General features: G+C 41.2%; 2 protein-coding genes across 2 annotated transcripts in view; one reads left to right on the top strand and one right to left on the bottom strand.

The window, feature by feature from the left end:
* Nucleotides 1–894, bottom strand: part of abcb7 (ATP-binding cassette, sub-family B (MDR/TAP), member 7) — an 83,740-nt gene extending 82,846 nt beyond the window's left edge. The window contains exon 1 of the mRNA XM_061927601.2: nucleotides 709–894. Within this exon, the coding sequence (XP_061783585.1) occupies nucleotides 709–858 (150 nt within the window). The 5' untranslated portion in view covers nucleotides 859–894. The remainder of the gene's footprint in view (nucleotides 1–708) is intronic.
* Nucleotides 895–5,237: 4,343 nt separating this feature from the next.
* uprt (uracil phosphoribosyltransferase (FUR1) homolog (S. cerevisiae)) overlaps nucleotides 5,238–26,499 on the top strand; it is a 46,571-nt gene continuing 25,309 nt past the window's right edge. The window contains exons 1-4 of the mRNA XM_061927936.2: nucleotides 5,238–5,755; nucleotides 21,724–21,766; nucleotides 21,837–21,906; nucleotides 22,001–22,063. Coding sequence (XP_061783920.1) covers nucleotides 5,544–5,755; nucleotides 21,724–21,766; nucleotides 21,837–21,906; nucleotides 22,001–22,063 — 388 coding nt within the window. The 5' untranslated portion in view covers nucleotides 5,238–5,543. The remainder of the gene's footprint in view (nucleotides 5,756–21,723; nucleotides 21,767–21,836; nucleotides 21,907–22,000; nucleotides 22,064–26,499) is intronic.

Here is a 26,499-nt window from a genome sequence, read left to right as displayed (position 1 = left end):
ACTTTTTACTTTTACTCAAGTAATTATTTGGGTGACTACTCCTTACTTTTACTTGAGTAATAAATCTCTAAAGTAACAGTACTCTTACTTGAGTACAATTTCTGGCTACTCTACCCACCTCTGGTTACAGTCTATCATAACAAAACTGAAACAAGATGTTAAGGTTTCACTTTTACACGAGTTACGGTCCATCATAACAAAACTGAAACGAGATTTTAAAGCGGTCACTTTTTAACTTGAGTTAGAAGAGTCGCCTGGTTGACTTTTGACCTTGCAGCTACGTCATTTACGTGACATAAGCAGAAAAACACGCCTATGCATCGGGTGGGTGGGACAAACAAGCTTATCTAAAGTTGACTGACTCTGTCTCTTCAACGCGTGATTATGACAGGCTACATTTTATGTATGGCGAGCTTGTCTTGTCACACAGTCATCAAACACGCCAAGTTGAAGCTCTGCTCTCGGGTCAATGTAAACATTAGTGTCGGTACAAGAAGACACGCTCCAGGTTAGCACACCTGGCTAGACGAGTTAGAGAAGGTGTTTGCGTACAAGTGTATTTAGGACAGCGGCCACATGTAACAAGTAAACATACTTCTTATTTCTTCTTAAAAAGCGAGTAAACTTGTCAACTTATTCCCAGCTCCCCGTCCTTGTGTGCTGACTGCCCCCCCCCCCTAAACACGCACCGTCCTCTCTGTAACTTACCAGGTAAGAACTTTGTCGCGTGTACTTCGTCCCGTTCTCGCCGCGATTTTGACTCCAAATGTGGTGTGAGCTCGTCCTTTGAAGAAGAAGTGACAGTTTTCGACTTTGGAAGAGAAAGCCGCATTTTAGCGGCGCCAACATCGGCGCCATGTTGGAAGGACAGAGAAGGCGGGGTTTGTGCGCACGCCGGTTTTGTAGCGACGACGTCATTTCCGGTCTTCACCGTCACGCGACTTTGACACCCCTGATGTAATGTATCGGTCTGGAAAAATAATGGGCAACACATTATTACGGAGTAGAAGAGTGACACCATGGAGTCCTCTTTTTTTTTTACATATGACTTGCTTGACTGTGCATTACAACAAAAACAAAACATTAAAAAACTAAATTGTGGAGGTTTTGCAATTTTTTATTTATTTTAAACAAATTCTTCTTTTAGACCAGGATTAGGTCTCTGCTTTTTGCAGATGATGTGGTCCTGATGGCTTCATCTGGCCAGGATCTTCAGCTCTCACTGGATCGGTTCGCAGCTGAGTGTGAAGCGACTGGGATGAGAATCAGCACCTCCAAGTCCGAGTCCATGGTTCTCGCCCGGAAAAGGGTGGAGTGCCATCTCCGGGTTGGGGAAGAGATCTTGCCCCAAGTGGAGGAGTTCAAGTACCTCGGAGTCAGGCCCGGCCCTAACCAATCTGGCGCCCTAGGCAAGATCTTAGGTGGCGCCCCCCCACATCGGCAGTGAAGTGTATATACTCACAAGAACCCGAATAGCTTTGTCTTTGACCTTTTTTTTACTTACAACTATACCTAATATATAAAGGGGTGGAAAAGTGACTATTACCTGCAGGGCAAACATTAGCTAACCAGAAGGCAATAATGTAAACAAAAAACACCTGCTTAAAAGATCTAATACAAATGTCCCTGAGGAATGTAAGGTGGGAGTACTGTAATTACCTAATGTTACATTATTATTTTCCATAACAATTTAGCCCCCTCCACAATATTAACCCGACGTTAAAACAGAACTAGCTATTTATTGATTAGCAATTGCCGAATCATGTAACATTAGCTCAATGCTAAAAAGCCAGGTTACTATCATATTCTGTAACAGACAAATAATTTCATGTAGGCTAACGTTACCTACCTGCTACCTCTGTCTTTTCTCGTTTCTCCTCTTCTTTTCTCTTTTTTCTTCCCTGGGCACCTGACAGTTTTGGCCGTTTTGACATCTTGTGTTGATTTTTTGATGTGGTGACATCCAAAAAGAGTCATGATACGGGAAGGGATGGGGCGCACCGTGCGGCGTAATGTTGTAACAAATAATATTTCTATTTAATAGGCTTTACTTTGCATTTTAATTAACGTGGGATTATTTTTTGTATTTAGAAATAATAGTAACAACTTTTTTCTCCAACATTTGTGGCACTGGCATGGCGCCCCCTGATGGACGGCGCCCTTAGCATTTGCCTATACGGCCTATGCCACGGGCCGGCCCTGCTCGGAGTCTTGTTCACGAGTGAGGGAAGAGTGAATCGTGAGATCGACAGGCGGATCGGTGCGGCGTCTTCAGTAATGCGGACGCTGTACCGGTCCGTTGTGGTGAAGAAGGAGCTGAGCCGGAAGGCAAAGCTCTCAATTTACCGGTCGATCTACGTTCCCATCCTCACCTATGGTCATGAGCTTTGGGTTATGACCGAAAGGACAAGATCACGGGTACAAGCGGCCCAAATGAGTTTCCTCCGCCGGGTGGCGGGGCTCTCCCTTAGAGATAGGGTGAGAAGCTCTGCCATCCGGGAGGAGCTCAAAGTAAAGCCGCTGCTCCTCCACATCGAGAGGAGCCAGATGAGGTGGTTCGGGCATCTGGTCAGGATGCCACCCGAACGCCTCCCTAGGGAGGTGTTTAGGGCACGTCCGACCGGTAGGAGGCCGCGGGGAAGACCCAGGACACGTTGGGAAGACTATGTCTCCCGGCTGGCCTGGGAACGCCTCGGGGTCCCCCGGGAGGAGCTGGACGAAGTGGCTGGGGAGAGGGAAGTCTGGGCTTCCCTGCTTAGACTGCTGCCCCCGAGACCCGACCTCGGATAAGCGGAAGAAGATGGATGGATGGATGGATAGACCAGGGGTATCAAACGTACGGTCCACGGGCCTGAATAGGTTTTATCCGGCCCACGGGATGAGTTTGCTAAGTATAAAAATGAGCGGAAATTTTTGAATGAAAGAAACCGCTGTTCTAAATGTGTTCACTTTTGTTATTATCATTTTTTATTTTTATTTAGCAAATTTTTACTTTTTATTTGACCCCTTTATCATATTGTTTTTGCACTATCTTGTTCAGCTCATTCATTGTTTACGTTCTTGTTTGTTTGTTTTTTGTTTTTCTCTATGCTTTTTTAACCTGTAAGGCACTTTGGTTCAATTTAAAAGTTGTCCTAAACGTGCTATATAAATAAAGTTGACTTGACTTGACTAGATGTCGCAATAGCAATTATTTGTATCTTTGTAGATTATGCTACATATGTAAAAAAAAATAATCACTTTTTATTCATTTAACCCAGCATGAGATTTTAAACTGTTTTTAACTTTTTTAACTGTTTTTAACTTTTTAACTGATTTTTATGAGTTTGCAAAGTATAAAAATGAGCGGAAATTTTTGAATGATAGAAACTGCTGTTCTAAATGTGTCCACTCGATGTCGCAATAGCATTTATTTGTATCTTTGAAGATTATGCTACATACAGGTAAAAGCCAGTAAATTAGAATATTTTGAAAAACTTGATTTATTTCAGTAATTGCATTCAAAAGGTGTAACTTGTACATTATATTTATTCATTGCACACAGACTGATGCATTCAAATGTTTATTTCATTTAATTTTGATGATTTGAAGTGGCAACAAATGAAAATCCAAAATTCCGTGTGTCACAAAATTAGAATATTACTTAAGGCTAATACAAAAAAGGGATTTTTAGAAATGTTGGCCAACTGAAAAGTATGAAAATGAAAAATATGAGCATGTACAATACTCAATACTTGGTTGGATCTCCTTTTGCCTCAATTACTGCGTTAATGCGGCGTGGCATGGAGTCGATGAGTTTCTGGCACTGCTCAGGTGTTATGAGAGCCCAGGTTGCTCTGATAGTGGCCTTCAACTCTTCTGCGTTTTTGGGTCTGGCATTCTGCATCTTCCTTTTCACAATACCCCACAGATTTTCTATGGGGCTAAGGTCAGGGGAGTTGGCGGGCCAATTTAGAAGAGAAATACCATGGTCCGTAAACCAGGCACGGGTAGATTTTGCGCTGTGTGCAGGCGCCAAGTCCTGTTGGAACTTGAAATCTCCATCTCCATAGAGCAGGTCAGCAGCAGGAAGCATGAAGTGCTCTAAAACTTGCTGGTAGACGGCTGCGTTGACCCTGGATCTCAGGAAACAGAGTGGACCGACACCAGCAGATGACATGGCACCCCAAACCATCACTGATGGTGGAAACTTTACACTAGACTTCAGGCAACGTGGATCCTGTGCCTCTCCTGTCTTCCTCCAGACTCTGGGACCTCGATTTCCAAAGGAAATGCAACATTTGCATGGTTGGGTGATGGTTTGGGGTGCCATGTCATCTGCTGGTGTCGGTCCACTCTGTTTCCTGAGATCCAGGGTCAACGCAGCCGTCTACCAGCAAGTTTTAGAGCACTTCATGCTTCCTGCTGCTGACCTGCTCTATGGAGATGGAGATTTCAAGTTCCAACAGGACTTGGCGCCTGCACACAGCGCAAAATCTACCCGTGCCTGGTTTACGGACCATGGTATTTCTGTTCTAAATTGGCCCGCCAACTCCCCTGACCTTAGCCCCATAGAAAATCTGTGGGGTATTGTGAAAAGGAAGATGCAGAATGCCAGACCCAAAAACGCAGAAGAGTTGAAGGCCACTATCAGAGCAACCTGGGCTCTCATAACACCTGAGCAGTGCCAGAAACTCATCGACTCCATGCCACGCCGCATTAACGCAGTAATTGAGGCAAAAGGAGCTCCAACCAAGTATTGAGTATTGTACATGCTCATATTTTTCATTTTCATACTTTTCAGTTGGCCAACATTTCTAAAAATCCCTTTTTTGTATTAGCCTTAAGTAATATTCTAATTTTGTGACACACGGAATTTTGGATTTTCATTTGTTGCCACTTCAAATCATCAAAATTAAATGAAATAAACATTTGAATGCATCAGTCTGTGTGCAATGAATAAATATAATGTACAAGTTACACCTTTTGAATGCAATTACTGAAATAAATCAAGTTTTTCAAAATATTCTAATTTACTGGCTTTTACCTGTATAAATAATGACAAATAAAGATAGAATACTATTAACCGCAACATGTAAGTGTAAAAAAACCCCCAACAACATTATGATTTGTAAATTTTGTACAAATGTGGTATGAGTGCCAGTTTTCGACTTTGGACGTGAAAGCCGCATTTTAGCGGCGCCAACATAGGCGCCATGTCGGAAGGACAGAGTAGGCGGGGTTTGTGCGCACGCCGGTTTGTAGCGACGACGTCATTTCCGGTCGCCACTGTCACTATTGTCCAAAGGAAGCAAGCTAACCGAGTGTTTATGCTACACACCGTGGTTTTGAAGCGAATTAGCTCTATTTTGACATTTTCAACGACTTTCTAGGTTTGCGTGTGTGGCATAAACCTTACAGTCGGATTAACTGCGGGATTTTCCTTTGAAAAGACAGGACTCACAGATAAAGGTAGAACACGTTGTCCAACGGCAGACTAACGGCTGCATAAAAGTGGGTCGCCACTTCCGGAAGAAAACGACTCTCACTTCACTCCACTCAGGATGCCATGCCACAATCAGCAAGTGAACAATGTCAACACCGGCCAGGAGCACCCCATGAAGCAAGTCCGCTTTGCGAGCAGCAATGTGGCTACAGAGCTAAGTGATGCTGACAGCAGCAGACCGCCACTAGACCAAGACCCGCTGGGGCCGCAACTGAAACTGCTTCCTCTCAACGACCAGATCCGAGAACTACAGACAATAATTCGAGACAAGTGAGTCACTGCTTTGTTGTCGCCTCTTACACTGCCGTCCAACACATTGTCATAGTTATAAAATAAAATGATTGAATACAGCGTATTCAATAACTAGTGTTACATCCTATTTGGGTCCCACATCAACCTTAAGAAAGTCAGTGAATTCACTATAAAAGTGGGTGACATTGTTATCACCAGGAAAGATGAGGTCACCTACCTAGGTTCCATTCTAGAGGCTAATCTTTTCCTGTGATAAAATGGCAACCAAGGTAATCAAAAAGGTCAACCAACGAACGAGATTTCTCTATAGAATCTCCTCTCTGGTCAACAAAAGCACCATGAAGATTCTAGCGGGAACTCTCATTCAACCCTTTTTTGATTACGCATGCACCTCCTGGTACCCTAGCACCTCCAAAACCCTCAAATCTAGACTCCAAACATCCCAGGACAAGCTAGTCAGGATACTTCTAGACCTCCACCCCAGATCACACCTCACTCCTACCCACTTCTCCAAAGTGGGCTGGCTCAGGGTGGAGGACAGAGTAAAACAACTTGCACTGAGCCTAGTCTATAAATTCCGCTACACCTCCCTGATACCAAAGTACATGTCAAACTACTTTCTTAACGTAAATGAGGAGCTCCACAAACCACTTTAAACCCAGATTCCGATCTAACAAAGGTCTTTACTCATTCTCCTTCTATGCCACATCAATATGGAATACATTCCCAACAGGTGTAAAAGAAAGTGCATCTCTATCCTCCTTCAAAACCGCACTAAAACAACACCTCCAGGTAACTTCAACCCTAAACTAACACCCTCCCCCTTCCACATCCCACCTCCCCAGATTGTAAATAATCAAATGTATTTCTAATAGGGATGTCCCGATCCAGGTTTTTGCACTTCCGATCCGATACCGATATTGTTTTTGCACTTCCGATCCGATACCGATACTGGCCTATCCGAGCATGTATTAAAGTTTAAAGTTATTTAGCCTACTTTGATGTCAGAATCATGTTGAAAAGGGTTTTAGTACTCTTGATAACAACTAGCCAGCTGAATTAGGGGAGTTTGAATAATACACAATGGCTGGTAACAAGAAACTGACCTGTTTATTCAAGGATAAACACAAAAGAGACAAAATTATACATGACAAACAGAAATGGCATCATTTAAACTAGGGCTGGGCGATATGGCCTTTTTTTAATATTGCGATATTTTAAGGCCATATTGCGATACATGATATATATCTCGATATTTTGCCTTAGCCTTGAATGAACACTTGATGCATATAATCACAGCAGTATGATGATTCTATGTGTTTTAATTGATTGATTGAGACTTTTATTAGTAGGTTGCACAGTGAAGTACATATTCCGTACAATTGACCACTAAATGGTAACACCCCAATAAGTTTTTCAACTTGTTTAAGTCGGTGTCCACTTAAATTGATTCATGATACAGATATATACTATCAGATATATACTATCATCATAATACAGTCATCACACAAGATAATCACATTGAATTATTTACATTATTTATAATCCAGGGTGTGGAGGGGGGCGCCGGATGTAAGTGTCAAAAAGACAGCCAAAAGAGTTTGATATGAGAATAAATCTAAAGTTAAAATATAGGGTAGGAATGCACCCATTTGCAGGAAATGTAGTCTTGATTTTCAAAATTTTCTTTCAAGGCTTGCATGTCTACATTAAAACATTCTTCTTCATACTGCATTAATATATGTTACTTTTAAACTTTCATGCAGAGAAGGAAATCACAACTAAATAGATCACTAATTTTTTCAGAAGGTGTTGATCTGGAAATTTTTGCCTCAGCATTTTGATGGTGTGGACGTGTGGCACCGAACGGAGATAAGCGTCTCGACAGACATTACAATATTTGAACAATGATGACGAAAACGGTTTTCTCTGTCGTGTCCGTGTGTCGAAAATTGTTATGCGCTTATTTTTTTATTTGATTTTGTGCGTGGCATAGATTTGCCGTGCGCAGAGGACGTTTGAGCAGGCGCGCACCTTAGCGGCTGCGCTAGCATCACAGCTAACGTTAGCCAAGCTGCTACCTCTCTGCTCGGGGAGGACGTATACGTATGTGACGTGTGACGTGACAGTATGTGACGTATGTCGTGACAGTATGTGACGTGTGACGTGACAGTATGTGACGTATGACGTGACAGTATGTGACGTGTGTAAGAAGGTGCGCTTGCTGTCTGTGAGAGGGAGACACAGGAAAGAGTGAGAAGAGCCTGTCGTGTAATGCCAGCAGCTAAAAGCAACTGCGTGAGATTCCACAGACCTGTGGATGTGTCGAAGGTGTGCTGGAAAATGCGGAACGGAAATTACGGAGCAGCAGAAAAGTGGAATGTATTATTTAAATCGGTGCGTTGGAAAACACGGACCGGGATTTTTTTTTAAACTGGATCTGGATCGGCATTTTCCCATGCCTTGCCGATACGCATTTTTTGGCAAATATCGGCAACCGATCCGATCCAAATATCGGATCGGGACATCCCTAGTGTACGGTGAGATATTGTTTCACCTCCTGGTACCCTAACACCTCCAAAACCCTGCAATCTAGACTCCAAACATCCCAGAACAAGCTAGTCAGATTACTTCTAGACCTCCACCCCAGATCACACCTCACTCCTACCCACTTCTCCAAAGTGGGCTGGCTCAGGGTGGAGGACAGAGTAAAACAACTTGCACTGAGCCTAGTCTATAAAATCCGCTACACCTCCCTGATACCGAAGTACATGTCAAACTACTTCCTTAACGTAAATGACCGCCATAACCACATCACCAGGGGGAGCTCCACTAACCAGTTAAACCCAGATTCCGATATAACAAAGGTCTAAACTCATTCTCCTTCTATCCCACATCAATATGGAATGCACTCTCAACAGGTGTAAAAGAAAGGGCATCTCTATCCTCCTTCAAAACCGTACTAAAACAACACCTCCAGGCAACTTCAACCCTTGACTAACACCCTCCCCCTTCCACGTCCCACCTCCCCGGATTGTAAATAACCAAATGTAAATAATCAAATGTATATACTTGTTCTTATGCTATCTGAACTCACTGTGTCCACTACTTGCTGTACATATCCTACTAAGTCAGACCTACACTGTTCCAATGCCCAGTTCTCTGATGATGCAATTGTTGATGACTGAAGTGCTGATATCAACCAAACCTAACCCCCCCCCCCCTCCACATTCCACCCCCCGGATTGTAAATAATGTAAATAATTCAATGTATATACTCTGATGATTAACTTGTGTGATGACTGTATTATGATGATAGTATATGTTTGTATCATGAATTGATTACGTGGACCCCAACTTAAACAAGTTGAAAAAACTTATTCTGGTGTTACCATTTAGTGGTCAATTGTACGGAATATGTAGTGAACTGTGCAATCTACTAATAACATTTTCAATCAATCAATCAATCAATGTTTGGTGTGCCGTAGGAAATTATGTAAAATTTCACCTAATTGGGTAAATAATATTTGATTGCAAACCAGTAGGGCTGGGCGATATATCGAGTTTGTAAGATATATCGATATATTTTTAAACAAATATGAATTAAGAAAATATCATAATATCGATCTAATTTATTTCACGTTAAAATGACCAAACGCCGCTTATTTGTTGTGTTCCTTGTTCTCATAGACATCTTATAAGTAGACGCAGCATTGGCTGCTGTGACGCGAGAAATTCGGCCGCCATCTTGAAGTGGTGATGAGGAGCCGGCGAGCAGCCTAAACTGACAGTTGACAGTAGTGATGGGTCCGGCAACACCGATGTGTCGGTGCGCGTACCGCTTTTAGAAAGTCACGTGACCGATCATGAGCTGTTTCGGTCACGTGACTGATACGCAAACTGTGTCGCACTGACGCCTCCTCTGTGCCCTGTGAGCGGCTCTTTTCTACAGCCGGAGAATTGAATTAATAACTAAGAAGTGAAATCGTCTAAAATGTAATACGTTGGAAAAACTGTTTTTAAAAAAAATAAAAATGTGTATAAAAAAAAAATCCCCAGTCCACAAGCATCCTCATTCACAATACGTTCTCTTAGATTTCCATGTTATGATACATGTTGACATTATTTATTGACTGTATCTAAAAAAGATAAAAATATATTTTTATTTAAATGAAGATATTAAATAATCCTAAATACAATGACTTGGTTTATATTATTGTATATATCGGGTCATAAAATCAGTGTCAGTTGAGTCAGTCCATAGGTTGCCTGTAGGGATTTTTAATGTCCAGCAGATGTCAGTATTTAGTGACCCAGTATCAATACAGTTTTGCCATGTGTCGAAACGTTTCATGACGCCTCATCAACCCATCACTAGTTGACAGGTAGAAAACAAAGATGCGGGGCTGGTGTCAGCGCTTTCCTGCTCAAATGAGCGGACTGTTGAAAATAGTAATCGGGGGATTACTTTTCACAAGTGAGATTTAACATTAACATGCTATTGGTTGTATTTTGTGAAATTACCACAGAGTTGAGAAGGAGCTAAGATCTTCATAGTACTGAAATCGTAGCCGCTAGCAAACAAGAGTATGACCATAATAGAATAGCTTGTCAATGAAATTAATTACATTTAAAGATAAGATTTTAGCTGATATAAAGACTTTCAGGTGTTTATATATGTTTAAGTATTTGGCAGACGCTTTTATCCAAAGCGACATGCATAAAAAATACATATAAAACAATCACTGTAAACATGATCATTTAAGGGAAGAATGTAATACAAAATGGGTGCTGGTTAGCGCCTTGCATGGCAGCTCCCTCCATCAGTGTGTGAATGTGTGTGTGAATGGGTAAATGTGGAAGTAGTGTCAAAGCGCTTTGAGTACCTTGAAGGTAGAAAAGCGCTATACAAGTACAACCCATTTATCATTTATTTATTTAAAATATGAATACAAAGTGTCAAGACAGAATAAACTCTCTGCTGCTGCAGCAACAGAGATACAGTCTATAGGTCCCTAAAATATATAGATATCTAATGTATTCATACATTGTTTATGTAGGATATACGCATGTATATATAACCTAGTCATATTGTTTATTCATTTTAAGAATAGCTGACCGTTTTTCCCCCCCCTTCTCTGGGATTATATTCCCAGTTTTGATCTCGGACGTCTGATCACTTATAGCATATAAGAATATTCTATTACTGTTAAGCAAACTATGAATAATTTAAAACACGCCAAAACATGTGTCCGTTATCATAGCTACACTTATGACAAAAAAACGCGTGAAAATCAGTGGTATTCAGTGAGGTAAGATGTATTAAATGCGCTGACAGTTCATTGCTCCTGCCAAATGAATTGCACTGAGCGGAGTAGATCACCACTCCAAGATGGCCGCCCTGCGTCTCGTCAGCGCCAGTAGGCAGTAGCGGTCGATGCTGCGTCTACTTATAAGATGGCTATGCTTGTACTCCCCCGCATGGGCTACTAAACACCTCCCCTTCCTCCTTCCAAGATGTTCAATCTCAATCAATCAATCTTTATTTATATAGCCCTAAATCACAAGTGTCTCAAAGGGCTGCACAAGCCACAACGACATCCTCGGTACAAAGCCCACATACGGGCAAGGAAAAACTCACCCCAGTGGGACGTCGATGTGAATGACTATGAGAAACCTTGGAGAGGACCGCATATGTGGGTAACCCCCCCCCTCTAGGGGAGACCGAAAGCAATGGATGTCGAGTGGGTCTGACATAATATTGTGAGAGTCCAGTCCATAGTGGATCCAACGTAATAGTAAGAGTCCAGTCCATAGTGGGGCCAGCAGGACACCATCCCGAGCGGAGACGGGTCAGCAGCGCAGAGATGTTCCCAGCCGATACACAGGCGAGCGGTCCACCCCGGGTCCCGACTCTGGACAGCCAGCACTTCATCCATGGCCACCGGACCTATGCCCCCCCCCCCCTCAAGGAAAAGGGGAGCAGAGGAGAAAAGAAAAGAAACGGCAGATCAACTGGTCTAACAGGGGGGCTATTTAAAGGCTAGAGTATACAAATGAGTTTTAAGATGGGACTTAAATGCTTCTACTGAGGTAGCATCTCTAATTGTTACCGGGAGGGCATTCCATAGTACTGGAGCCCCAATAGAAAACGCTCTATAGCCCGCAGACTTTTTTTGGGCTCTGGGAATCACTAATAAGCCGGAGTTCTTTGAACGCAGATTTCTTGCCGGGACATATGGTACAATGCAATCGACAAGATAGGACGGAGCTAGACCGTGTAGTATTTTATACGTAAGTAGTAAAACCTTAAAGTCACTTCTTAAGTGCACAGGAAGCCAGTGCAGGTGAGCCAGTATAGGCGTAATATGATCAAACTTTCTTGTTCTTGTCAAAAGTCTAGCAGCCGCATTTTGTACCAACTGTAATTTTTTAATGCTAGACATAGGGAGACCCGAAAGTAATACGTTACAGTAGTCGAGACGAGACGTAACGAACGCATGAATAATGATCTCAGCGTCGCTAGTGGATAAAATAGAACGAATTTTAGCGATATTACGGAGATGAAAGAAGGCCGTTTTAGTAAGACTAAATGTTCTTGCACCTTGGTTGTTTACTATAACGAGTCACGATTGGTTAGGGACGGGCCAATCAGAGGCAAGATAGGGCGGGTCATCGAACCAGGAAGGGTAATCACAAAGTGCCTGCCTGCAAATGCATTTTTTTTTATCGGAGTTTGATACATTGTTGTATTATTTGCACTGCTATGTTATTTATTTTAAGTAGAAATAATATTTTTCAATTTTATTTATGTTATGTAATTCTGTGCTACTTAAACAGTTTATTTTCTGTGCTGTTAATACCCATCTTGACTAACTGGGTTTTAATAGTGAAGTGAATTGAAGTGAATTATATTTATATAGGGCTTTTCTCTAGTGACTTAAGGCGCTTTACATTGTGAAACCCAATATCTAAGTTACAATTTTAAACCAGAGTGGGTGGCACTGGGAGGAGGTGGGTAAAGTGTCTTGCCCAAAGACACAACGGCAGTGACTAGGTTGGCAGAAGTGAGGATCGAACCTGGAACCCTCAAGTTGCAGGCACGGCCACTCTACCAATCAAGCTATGCCGCCCCGATATAAAATAATAAAAATGCCACTGACTGTTTACAGAACAGTTGTCATTCACTTCAATTTTACTGAATATGGCTTAAAAATGAATATCTTATTATGTATACTTTCACTGAAAATTATATCAAGATATATATCGAATATCGAGTTTAAGTAAAAATATATCGAGATTTTCTTTATCGTCCATATGGCCCAGCCCTACAAAACCAGTAATTATTGTCTGTGCTGTCAAGAGCTCGGCAGAGTAACTGTGTAATACTCTTCCATATCAGTAGGTGGCAGCAGGTAGCTAATTGCTTTGTAGATGTCGGGAACATGGTTTGTCGTGATCACAATATGCAGATGACAGCGGGAGGCAGCGTGCAGGTAAAAAGGTATCTAATGCTTAAACCAAAAATAAACAAAGGGCATTGTAGCTTAGGGAGGGCTAAGCAAAAACCAAACTAAAACTGAACTGGCTGAAAAGTAAACAAAAACAGAATGCTGGACGACAGCAAAGACTTACAGCGTGTGGAGCAGACGGCGTCCACAAAGTACATCCGTACATGACAATCAACACCAAAATAGGAGCACCAGACAAGAACTAAATCACTTAACACAGGAAAACACCAAAAAACTCAAAATAAGTTACTGCGTGATGTGACAGGTGTAGACCTACTTTGAGACAAGAGCTATAGAAATGCATGGTTGGTTATGGTTTGAATTCATATCCAATAAGTTTTTACTGTCAATATCAGCTGCTGAGTTTCATTGTTTGTTTTCTGCTGGTGGTGTGCCTCGGGATTTTTTCAATGAAAAAAATGTGCCTTGGCTCAGAAAAGGTTGACAATTATTGGAATACACTATAATGGAAAATCTACTCCTGAGACACAAACACATACAACTAGGAATTGTCTTCCTATTTAATACAACTAGGAATGTGTCTTCTTATTTAATCATTACTTAATAATTAGTCACATATATAATGTATACCTCTTTCCACTAAGGCTGCAGGTTGAGCTGGAGCCTATCCCAGCTGATTTAGGGCAAGAGGTGGTATTGCTCGCCATTCTTTAACAGAACACTAGCAATTAAATTCAGAATTTGTGGTTGCCGATACGGTTCAGGGAGGATATCATTATTTTAGAATGATACGATTTGAAACGATTCAGTAAGCTGAAATCGATTATGTAAAACATAAATCAACCATCGTGACTGTGAAATACTGACTGGATACTGCAAGTGAAGTTTCCTATATTCCTGTTATTTATTGTAAGGGAATTATGTATAAGTGAATTATGGATACAAATGAGCAAGTAAACAATAATTGGCTAATACGTTCACATCTCATTTGAATAAAGTGCAACCAACAGTTAGGTTCGATTAACAAGGGAAAACTTTTCTGCTCACATTTTCAACAATCAACACATTTTTAATAAAACTACAGTAACCAACATTTTAACAGTAGATTTGCATGGTGGAACAGGGGGTTAGTAGGTGTGCCTCACAATACAAACGTCCTGGGTTCGATACTGGACTCGGGCATACTTGCCAACCTTGAGACTTCCGAATTCGGGAGATGGGGGGGTTCAGGCGGGCGGGGTTTGGTGGTAGTGGGGGTGTATATTGGAGCCCGGAAGAGTTAGGGCTGCAAGGAATTCTGGATATTTGTCCTGTTGTGTTTATGTTGTGTTACGGTGCGGATGTTCTCCCAAAATGTGTTTGTCATTCTTGTTTGGTGTGGGTTCACAGTGTGGCGCATATTTGTAACAGTGTTAAAGTTGTTTATACGGCCACCCTCAGTGTGACCTGTATGGCTGTTGACTAAGTATGCGTTGCATTCACTTGTGTGTTTCTGTTGAAGCCGCATACAACATGTGACTGGGCCGGCACGCTGTTTGTATGAAGAAAAAGCAGACGCCAAAGGCAGTGCCATCACAGCACGCCCTCAATATTGTTGTCCGGGAGAAATTCGGGAGAACGGTTTCCCGGGAGAATTTCGGGGGGGGGCACTGAAATTCCAGAGTCTCCCGTAAAAATCGGGAGGGTTGGCAAGTATGTATTCGGGATCTTTCTGTGTGGAGTTTGCATGTACTCCCTGTGAGTGCCTGGATTCCCTTTGGGTACTCCGGCTTCCTCCCACCTCCAAAGACATGCACCTTGGGGATAGGTTGATTGGCAACACTAAATTGGCCCTAGTGTGTGAATGTTGACTATTTGTGATGAGGTGGCGACTTGTCCAGGGTGTACCTCGCCTACCGCCCGAATGCAGCTGAGATAGGCTCCAGCATCCCCCGCGTCTCGAGAGTGACAAGCGGTAGAAAATGGATGGATGGATGGATGGATAAAGTTTCCACGTACCTGGCATCGCCGATGAAGGACGGCGTCCCAAGTGTGCGGAAGCATGTACCGTATTTTCCGCACTATAAGGCGCACCTAAAAACCACAATTTTTCTCAAAAGATGACAGTGCGCCTTATAACCCGGTGCGCTTTATTACGATTAATTTTCATAAAGTTTCGATCTCGCAACTTCGGTAAACAGCCGCCATCTTTTTTCCCGGTAGAACAGGAAGTGCTTCTTCTTCTACGCAAGCAACCGCCAAGGTAAGCACCCGCCCCCATAGAACAGGAAGCGCTACCTACCGCCCGCCCCCGGAAGAAAAAGAAGCGCGCGGATATTTCGTTTCATTTCCTTTGTTTGTCTACATCTGTAAAGACCAGACTACAAAATGGCTCCTACTAAACGACACGCTTATAACGCAGAATTTAAACTTAAGGCAATAAGTCATGCCGAAGAACACGGAAATAGAGCAGCAGCAAGAGAATATAACATCAATGAATCAATGGTGCGTAGGTGGAGGAAGCAAGAAGATGACCTGCGCCAGGTAAAGAAGACAAAACAGAGCTTCCGAGGGAACAAAGCACGATGGCAACAGTTGGAGGACGAACTCGAACAGTGGGTTGTTGAGCAGAGAGCAGCAAGCAGAAGTGTCAGCACCATCACTATTCGAATGAAGGCAACAACGCTAGCAAGCGAACTTCACCTGGATGATTTTAAAGGTGGTGCTTCTTGGTGTTTTCGGTTTATGAAAAGACGCAATCTCTCCATCCGCACACGGACCACTGTTTCACAGCAACTGCCTAACGACTTTAAAGAAAAGCTGGCTACTTTCCGTGCATATTGTAAAAAGAAGATAGCGGAAAAAAAGATCCGGCCAGAGAACATTATCAACATGGACGAGGTTCCACTGACTTTTGATATTCCTGTGAACCGCACTGTTGATATAACGGGAGCACGTACGGTGAATATTCGCACCACTGGGAATGAAAAGTCGTCCTTCACGGTGGTTCTAGCTTGCCATGCTAATGGCCAGAAACTTCCTCCCATGGTCATATTCAAAAGGAAGACCTTGCCAAAAGAGACCTTTCCAGCCGGCGTCATCATAAAAGCTAACTCGAAGGGATGGATGGATGAAGAAAAGATGAGCGAGTGGTTAAGGGAAGTTTACGCGAAGCGGCCGGGTGGCTTTTTTCACGCTGCTCCGTCCATGTTGATATATGACTCTATGCGCGCCCACATCACAGATGGTGTCAAAAAACAAGTGAAGCACACAAATACAACACTCGCCGTCATTCCGGGTGGATTAACCAAAGAACTCCAACCGCTGGATATTGGTGTCAACAGGGCATTCAAATCACGACTGCGAACTGCGTGGGAAAAATGGATGACCGAAGGCGAACACACCTTCACTAAGACGGGCAGACAACGCCGGACAACATACGCCAACATCTGCCAGTGGATTGTAAATGCCTGGGCAGATATTTCTGTCACAACTGTGGTCCGAGCTTTCCGGAAGGCAGGATTCACAGAACTGCTGCACAACAACAGCGACACTGAATCCGATGATTTCGAAGAGACGGAGCCCGCCATTTTGGAAGCCACGCTAGCGCAACTTTTCAATTCGGACACCGAAGACGAAGAATTCGAAGGATTTACCGGTACGAATGAAGAATAACTTCAGAAAGTGAGCGCTATGTTTATTTTGTGTGTTGTGTGTTGTGACATTAACGTTCGAGCAACATTACCGGTATGTTGCTATTGCTCTACACCATTTTGAATTTTACTATGTTTGTGATTGCACATTTGTACATTTTGGGACAGAGTTGTTAGAACGCTGGTTTTCAATATATTATTAAAGTTTGACTGAACTATCTGACTGTTTTTTTGACATTCCCTTTAGCGCAGCGTTTTTTTGACATTCACTTTAGCGCAGCGTAGGCGCGGCTTATAGTCCGGGGCGGCTTATTGGTGGACAAAATTATGAAATATGTAATTCATAGAAGGTGCGGCTAATAATCCGGTGCGCCTTATAGTGCGGAAAATACGGTATGCCCCCTCATCCCTGTTGATGGTGTTGGTCCCTCGCTTCCTAATTTCCATAGCCTCCTTGATCTATCTCTTGTATTTCTTTCTGATGAAATGACCTCTCTGGCTGTGTTCTGGAAGTCGGTGCGTCGCTGTATCTTGCGCCACTGTCACTTCCATTGTGTCGGTCGCGTCTTTTGTGGCTTACAGTTGTGTTACGGCTTTATGTTATTGCATACCTGCCAACTACTCCGGTTTTCCCGTAATTAGTACGGTTTTCATCAACCTATTCCGGGTTACGGTTGCAGTGATAAAAAATACGTTTTTTCATTAATTAAAAAAAAATTTTTTTTTTAAAGTTTTATTCACGAAATCGCGTAACAACAATGACATTCGACCTGCTTCCCGTAACTTCCTATCGAGCCATTCCGCGAGGCTATTTATAGCACCGCTGCCAAGCACGAGGCACCAGTTGTCATTGTTTCCAAACGAGCGAACGATCATGGAATCAGCCGGAGAAAAATCGCAAACGAGTCTTAAACCGAAAAGAAAACTGCAGTCATTCCGTGAAGAATATTCAAAAGCCTATCCGGGAATAATTATCCGTTCCAAAAAGGGTGAAAACTACGCGAATTGCACCTTGTGCAGACAAGATTTTTCGATCGGACACGGAGGAATTAGCGATGTAAAAGACCACGTTGGGACAAAAAAACACAAGTCTAATGCCGTTGCTAGCGATACAAGTGGAAAACTTTCAACGTTTTTCGGATTTTAGCCACAAAAAGGTAATGACACCAATGTTATCTATTGGAATTGTTTAGTACTGTTATACTGTTAAAAGTGTTTATACTATTTATGCTTTCAAGTCCAAGTTGAAGAAATCTTGTTAAATGTTGACAGCATAACTACCAAAATACAGAAGTATGTCCTTAATATTTTTGCAGTGCTATTTCTGTTGAAAAGTTAAAATGATTACATTAGAGATGTGATGTGCCACTTTTCAAGTGTCTGATGGCTTAAATTAATTTTCATTCATTTTTCATATTTTGAATTCTTTTGAAAGGCTTACAAAAAAACTACATTTGAATTGTAATTCCATGCTATTGACAGGACTATTAATTTTAATGAAGTTAGCTTACCATGTTTACAGTATGATAATTGTGATAGAAATGTGAATTTTAGGCACAGAATATTTTTTACAATTGAACAAGGCAGTAGATTATACAAGCTTGGACAGAAAGTTAATAATGACACCAATTTGTTTTTTAATGGAATTGTTTAGTACTGTTTTACCATTTGTTAACTGTAAAAAGTGTTTATACTGTTTATACTTTCAATTAACAAATTGAAGTCTTGTGAAAGGTTGACAGGATAACTGGCATTAACTGTCAAATAATTTCAAACTATTGAAGTTAGCTTACAGAATAAACATGTCAATCAACCCATATGATTTTTGCTGTAATATTTCTGTTTTGAAAAGTCACTGTGACTGATAGAAAAGTGATGGTTTTAGCAACATTTTAACCTGTCTGAATGCAATCAATCATTTTGCGTCGGGGGGCGAAGCCTGAACCCCCCACCAGGACTTTGTCCTGGACCTACTGGGGCCTGCGGCCCCTGGACCCTGGCTACTAGGTTTTTCTGATTTCAAAAGTTGGCAGGTATGTTATTGTATTGTTTTCTTTGTTGTAACTTTTGCAATACTGCTTTATTTGAAAGTTTTTGTGTTATAATTAATGATAGTAGTGTTTGCATTTGTTATAACCTTTCTTGGACACCGTAGCTATCTGTCATTTTTGTATTGATCAAGCCACAGGCAGGCAGACAGACTAAAAGTTAACATTCTTATCATTAAAAGTGCTAAACTTAATTTCTTAAATCCAATGTTTTCTTTATTCGAGTATAGATAAAATCGATCAATTTCCTTTTAAAACGATCTTGGATAGACACCTGTCTTCCGTAACGCTAACGTGCCGAGCACAGATCAATGTAGTTGGATCTGAGGAATATAAATCAACATATCATTGAATTGTTACACCCTACAGCAGTGGTCCCCAACCTTTTTGGAACGCTTGAAGATTTGTCCCATTTGTTTTTTGGGGGGGTTTTTTGGCTTAAAAAAATACAATCATGTGTGCTTACGGACTGTATCCCTTCAGACTGTGTTGATCTATATTGATATATAATGTAGGTGCACTAATTGTAAGTGTGTCTTGTGTTTTTTATGTTGATTTAATAAAAAAATAAATATATATATATGTATATATATATATTTTTTTCCCTTGTGCGGCCCGGTACCAAACGATCCACGGACCGGTGCCGCAGCCCGGTACCGGTCCGTGGATCGTTTGGGGACCACTGTCCTACAGGACACGAAGAGACAATATAGCATTTACACTTACGGACAATTGAGTGTCTTCAATTAACCTAACAGGCATGTAGGGGAAAAACATGCAAACTCTCAACAGATATTCAAACTCAAATGTCCAGACTGGAAGTAACCACCAGGCCACTGTCAGGAAAAGTGGTACCTTGGGTTACTTAATAATTTTTTTTCCAAAGGGTCAGTCAAAAACAGAACTGAAAAAAAAACGAAACACTTTTTCCCAGGAGAAACAAGTCTCAAGTTCCAAAATGCTTGCTTGGAGCAAGTTTGGAAGGAGGCAAGATTATTTTATAAATATTTCTGCCATGCCTCCATGGTTTGATTTAGAATTTCCGGGACTTATGGCGGTCCCAAACACACAAAACCATGTTCCAACTGGTAGGAACAGTTGGTTTTGCATAATAGGTCCCCTTTGATTGGGCAAAAACTGAGACCGCGTAAGAAAACCGAGGCAAACATTTGGTGAAAACATTTGGTATTTGTTTAACGTCCTCTGCAAAGATGAATCATAACTTGTGCGAGCTAAAAAAAAAAGACTTCATAAATCATATTTTCCACTGTTTTGATGAGGACAAAAACTCAACTTTGAATCAACGCAAAACATTCAAAAGTGCCTGTGCAGCATTATTAACATCACAAAGAAAAACAACAACTTTCACTTTAATTTTTCTTGGTTTTGGCATTTTGTAAATGTATTGCCACCCTTTTCCCAGTGATGTTATGTATGAATGATACTGCAACAAGTGTTTCTTTTATATGTGGTTATACAAATGCATTTCTGGCTGCATCAACATTTTTATTATTGTATGCAGAGGACATTGAAAACATTTTTAAAATATCTTACAAATATATATTATACCAAACCTGCCTCAAACTACTGGTTGAATATGCTTGAAAAAACGCTCACGTTTCTTTTTCAAACACAATAACTGTCCATCCATCCATCCATCCATCTTCTTCCGCTTATCCGAGGTCAGGTAACTGGATACATTTAAATATTTACTTGTTTTGTGCCTATAAAACACTTTAATCAGTATGGCAGCCATTTTGGGAGGACAGCTTTTCAATGGACAAATCACATATCACGAGAAATCCCACAGTATCCTGTTCACAACAGATTTTATTCTTGTGCTGTTTGCATTTGAAATCAGGCTGTGAAGCATCGGTCCTTGGAAGATATCTCATCCCTCCCCTTTTATCTTCAAGATCAAGATAGCAACCTCGTATATTTTTGTTGTCAACGTGAACGTGTTCTACCATAAGAGTCAATTATTATTACATATGATGCCAGCTTCAAACGAGTGTTTTATTGAGTGACAATGTCGACATGTGTATTTTATATATCATCGAATCTGTCACTTGGAAAGTGTGCACATGATTTCTCCAATACATATATATTGTAACCTCTGAAATAATACTAAAGCAGTTAAATTCTTGCAAGTTTGCAATATTATGAGAGAATCATATTGTCACGTTCAAACACAGGACATCTAATTAAACAAGACAAAAGGCAAAGAATCAAACAGAGACAGAATTCAATTTGGACTCAATTGAGGAGAGACATGCGTCAACCTGTAACCTCTTACAGTGTCTTAGCACGCTCTGACGAAGAAGGTTTTCGTCTCCTCTTTATTACAATATTCAATGTTCACGCACCAACACATGTCACAGCAGGAATGGTAAGTGTGTAAAAGAGTCATTGTTTTCGGTCGCTTTGAAGTCCAAGAAGCGGATTTCTCGGGCTTGGGCTCTTCCTGGATCCAGCCGGGGCAGGTGTTGGAGGACAATGGATAACCCCTCCCGTCTCCTGACCACAGTGACTTCAAGAGGGCAGCGGGTCGTAAATAGCGTTGACTTCACTTAACAAATAGTTGGAAGAGAGTTTGTGAAATACTTCAAAGAGAGTTCGTTTAACACTTCAAAGAGAGTTCCTCTGGGAGTTGAGCAGATCCTGCCATCTGTCCGTGTTGAAATCACAGTGGCGTTTCACGAGCCTTCTTCCTCTTGTTAGGCCTCAAAATACAGCATTCATAATACAACTTTTCTTTTGTGATAACTTACAAACAATTATTCCAACACATATAATCTCAAATTGGTAACCTGATGGATGTTTGTGTGTTCATAGGACTACCAGCAGAGGAGATTTTGTGTTTTGTGCTGACCGACTGGTAGGTTTTGACCGCAACATCAAACACATGCTATGTTTTTAGATGCTAATAAACGTTGGCGTCCCCACAGATCAGACTGGTCGTGGAAGAAGGCTTGAATCAACTGCCCTACTCAGAGTGCACTGTGACCACACCAACAGGTCAGAATCACTTTAAAACAGACAGTGAATATCTGCTCCTGTAAAGCGGCCCATATTCATTTATGACGGCTCTTGTTCCATATTGTGTCTTAAGGGTACAAGTACGAAGGAGTTAAGTTTGAGAGAGGCAACTGCGGCGTCAGCATAATGAGGAGTGGTAAGTTAAACAGCATGACACCTCCACCGTATAAATACCAGCATAGTAATAGGTTTTGTGTGTTTTTCCTAATCATGGCACCTATTATGTGAACAATTTAAATAAGAAAATAAACTAATTTGTTTGGGGAAAATATATGTATCACACATATATTTAAGAAATAACATTGAATACGGTGTGCATTGTAACATTGCAAAGGAGATTTAGGGCCTTACTGAATTAGTGTATTAACCAGAATATAAAACTGTATTTTTACCCCGAAAAAATAGTCTCTGGTTAGTCTAGTTCTAGAGCTGTTTATCCTGGCCCTCACACACCAGTGAGTCTCAATTTCAAGACAATGGTTATTAATGAAGCAGAGTCATCAGACAGTCAATATATTGAAAATACGATAGAACAATAATAGTGTGTTTCTCATTTTTTTTTAAAAAAATAAAAAAAATAAATACAACCTTTGAAAAAGGAAGTACCGTATTTTTCGGACTATAAGTCGCAGTTTTTTTCATAGTTTGGGTGCGACTTATACTCAGGAGCGACTTATGTGTGAAATTATTAACACATTACCGTAAAATATCAAATAATATTATTTAGCTCTTTCACATAAGAGACTAGACGTATAAGATTTCATGGGATTTAGCGATTAGGAGTGACAGATTGTTTGGTAAACGTATAGCATGTTCTATATGTTATAGTTATTTGAATGACTCTTACCATAATATGTTACGTTAACATACCAGTTGGTTATTTATGCCTCATATAACGTACACTTATTCAGCCTGTTGTTCACTATTCTTTATTTATTTTAAATTGCCTTTCAAATGTCTATTCTTGGTGTTGGATTTTATCAAATAAATTTCCCCCAAAAATGCGACTTATACTCCAGTGCGACTTATATGTTTTTTTTCTTCTTTATTTTACATTTTCGGCCGGTGTGACTTATACTGTGGAGCGACTTATAATCCGAAAAATACGGTACCAGCATAGTAGGTTTTGTGTGTTTTTCCTAATCATGGCACCTATTATGTGAACAATTTAAATACGAAAATAAACTAATTTGTTATGGGAAAATATATGTATCACACATATATTTAAGAAATAACATTGAATACGGTGTGCATTGTAACATTGCAAAGGAGAATTAGGGCCTTACTGAATTAGTGTATTAACCAGAATATAAAACTGTATTTTTACCCCTAGAAAATAGTCTCTGGTTAGTCTAGTTCTAGAGCTGTTTATCCTGGCCCTCACACACCAGTGAGTCTCAATTTCAAGACAATGGTTATTAATGAAGCAGAGTCATCAGACAGTCAATATATTGAAAATACGATAGAACAATAATAGTGTGTTTCTCATTTAAAAAAATAAAAAAATAAATACAGCCTTCGAAAAAGGAAGTAATCTTATTTTCAAGTTTGTTTTATTTTCCGGTCAATTAGGTAATACCAATTTGCTTGTATGTCACCTATAACAAAAAGCACAGATATAATCATTTTTTTCTTTCAATATTTTACTGCCTGGCATTCTGTGACCTACATTGGATTGGTTTTAAGTAGGGCTGTCAACCTTAACGCGTTAAGGCGTGTGATGAATAAAAATACATTATTGCGTTATCAAACATGAATGAAGATGAATCTTTACTTGCAAAACGTGCGCGTTTGTTACACGGCTTGTGATTGCGAGGACGGGTAGCCAATTTTGTTTCAAAACAGAACTTTGGATAAAATTGAGGCAGCTTGTTGGTATTGCAGCAAAACGTTTTTATCAACAGCGCACATCAAGTTTAAAATACCATCTTAAAGGGGAACATTATCACAATTTCAGAAGGGTTAAAACCATTAAAAATCAGTTTCCAGTAGCTTATTTTATTTTTCGAAGTTTTTTTCAAAATTTTGCCCATCACGCAATATCCCTAAAAAAAGCTTCGAAGTGCCTGATTTTAACCATCGTTATATACACACCCGTCCATTTTCCTGTGACGTCACATAGTGAAGCCAACACAAACAAACATGGCGCATAGAACAGCAAGCTATAGCGACATTAGCTCGGATTCAGACTCGGATTTCAGCGGCTTAAGCGATTCAACAGATTACGCATGTATTGAAACGGATGGTTGTAGTGTGGAGGCAGGTAGCGAAAACGAAATTGAAGAAGAAACTGAAGCTATTGAGCCATATCGGTTTGAACCGTATTCAAGCGAAACCGACGAAAACGACACAACAGCCAGCGACACGGGAGAAAGCGAGAACGAATTCGGCGATCGCCTTCTAACCAACGATTGGTATGTGTTTGTTTGGCATTAAAAGAAACTAACAACTATGAACTAGGTTTATAGCATATGAAATACATTTGGCAACAACATGCACTTTGAGAGTGCAGACAGCCCAATTTTCATCAATTAATATATTCTGTAGACATACCCTCATCCGCTCTCTTTTCCTGAAAGCTGATCCGTCCAGTTTTGGAGTTGATGTCAGCAGGCCAGGGAAGCTAGGGTCGATATTCTTCTCTTGATCATCTTCGGTGGCATAAGGGACGGTGTGAGCCAAGACATCCAGGGGGTTTAGCTCGCTCGTCTGCGGGAACAAACCGCCGCCATTGCTTGCCGTGCTACCGAGGTCCTTTGTCCCTGAATTGCTCACACTCTCCGGCAGATTCAATGGGGGTCTGGCGGCAGATTTCTTTGACTTTATGGTTGGAAATGCATCTGCTTTGAGTGTCGCAGGATATCCACACATTCTTGCCATCTCTGTCGTAGCATAGCTTTCGTCGGTAAAGTGTGCGGAACAAACGTCCAATTTCTTGCCACTTTCGCATCTTTGGGCCACTGGTGCAACTTGAATCCGTCCCTGTTCGTGTTGTTACACCCTCTGACAACACACCGACGAGGCATGATGTCTCCAAGGTACGGAAAACAGTCGAAAAAACGGAAAATATCATAGCTGATTTGACTCGGTGTTTGAGAAAATGGCGGATTGCTTCCCGATGTGACGTCACGTTGTGACGTCATCGCTCCGAGAGCGAATAATAGAAAGGCGTTTAATTCGCCAAAATTCACCCATTTAGAGTTCGGAAATCGGTTAAAAAAATAAATGGTCTTTTTTCTGCAACATCAAGGTATATATTGACGCTTACGTAGGTCTGGTGATAAAGTATTGCCAATCCTCTTGGCGACCTTTTTTTGTAAACTGCTACTAGCGACAAATCTAGTGACTTTTACCGGGGATATTAGAGACTTTTTTGTGTCTTGGAGACTGAGGTGAATGCAAGCAGCAGTGACGGCTGCTGCCGGCCAGCTGGTGCCGCTGCTCTGCTCGCGCCGATAGCTACATGGTACGCTGGCAAAGTTTACTGATTCAATGTTGTCAACAAAAGGAACACAGTTAAGTTAAACAAATGCCTTTGTTCAATTTTTTATTTTTATATTGCTAAACGATAGGGGTGTAACGGTACGTGTATTTGTATTGAACTGTTTCGGTACGGGCGTTCCGGTTCGGTACGGGGGTGTACCGAACGAGCTTCCACACGAACATATCTCCCGTCCAAAGGCAAAACCCAGTAACTCAATTTTGGTCAAAACTGAGCTGATAATAATTTTGGAGTTACTAGGTGATATAAAATATAAAATTGCAGGCTGGAATTGCGGATACCAATTAACATCAACAAAGCAGAAATCAAATCTCTGTGAATGGATGGGACTTTAATATAAAATAGATTGGTTTTCGTTTGTTTTATCAAAATCAGCTAGAAGTGAGTTACTAGGTTCTGCTTTTGGACGGGAGATATGAAGTAGCCGCCTAAGCTAAAGTCTTAACAAGCTGCTCTGCTTTCTGCCTCTGTCTCCTACACAGCACCTAGCATTGTCCCACCCACACAACCATCTGATTGGTTACAACCTTAGCGGTAGCAGCCAATCAGTAGTGTGTATTCAGAGCGCATGTAGTCAGTGCTTCTGCGGTGGGATTAGCGAATAGGTGTTTATTATGGCGTCACATTAGTGCCAAAAATCAGAGCGCATAAAAACTGTTATCACGCGCTGATTCTCCACTTCGTGCGCGCGCGCGACACCCTTTTGCGCGCGCGTGGTGCCTTTCTGCGCGCCGTCTCGGTCTGTGCGCTCTCTGTGTACTCCTGGCATCTCTCCTCGCACTGTCATGTTTCTTTTTGGCACTTTGGGGGCGGGTATGCTTAGACGGCCCCTACTTTCTGATTGGCTCTGAGCATTTTTCATATGACCAATCATTCTCCAGCGTAGCAACGTTGTAGCCATCTTACCTCGGACAGCTAGCCTCAATCATTACATTGATGTCAATGGTACATGTACTAATTAAATTACCATAACTTGCTCGATTTTCGACCAATTTACAAACGGTTTGCCTTGTTACAAATCTTATTACATGTAGATATGACATAGGATGCTGTACCTGATGAAATTACCT

This window comes from Nerophis lumbriciformis, linkage group LG35 (assembly GCF_033978685.3).
Source record: "Nerophis lumbriciformis linkage group LG35, RoL_Nlum_v2.1, whole genome shotgun sequence".
NCBI lineage: Eukaryota > Metazoa > Chordata > Actinopteri > Syngnathiformes > Syngnathidae > Nerophis > Nerophis lumbriciformis.
The sequence above is the reverse complement of the archived record's forward strand: the minus strand, read 5'-3'. Positions and strand labels throughout refer to the sequence as shown.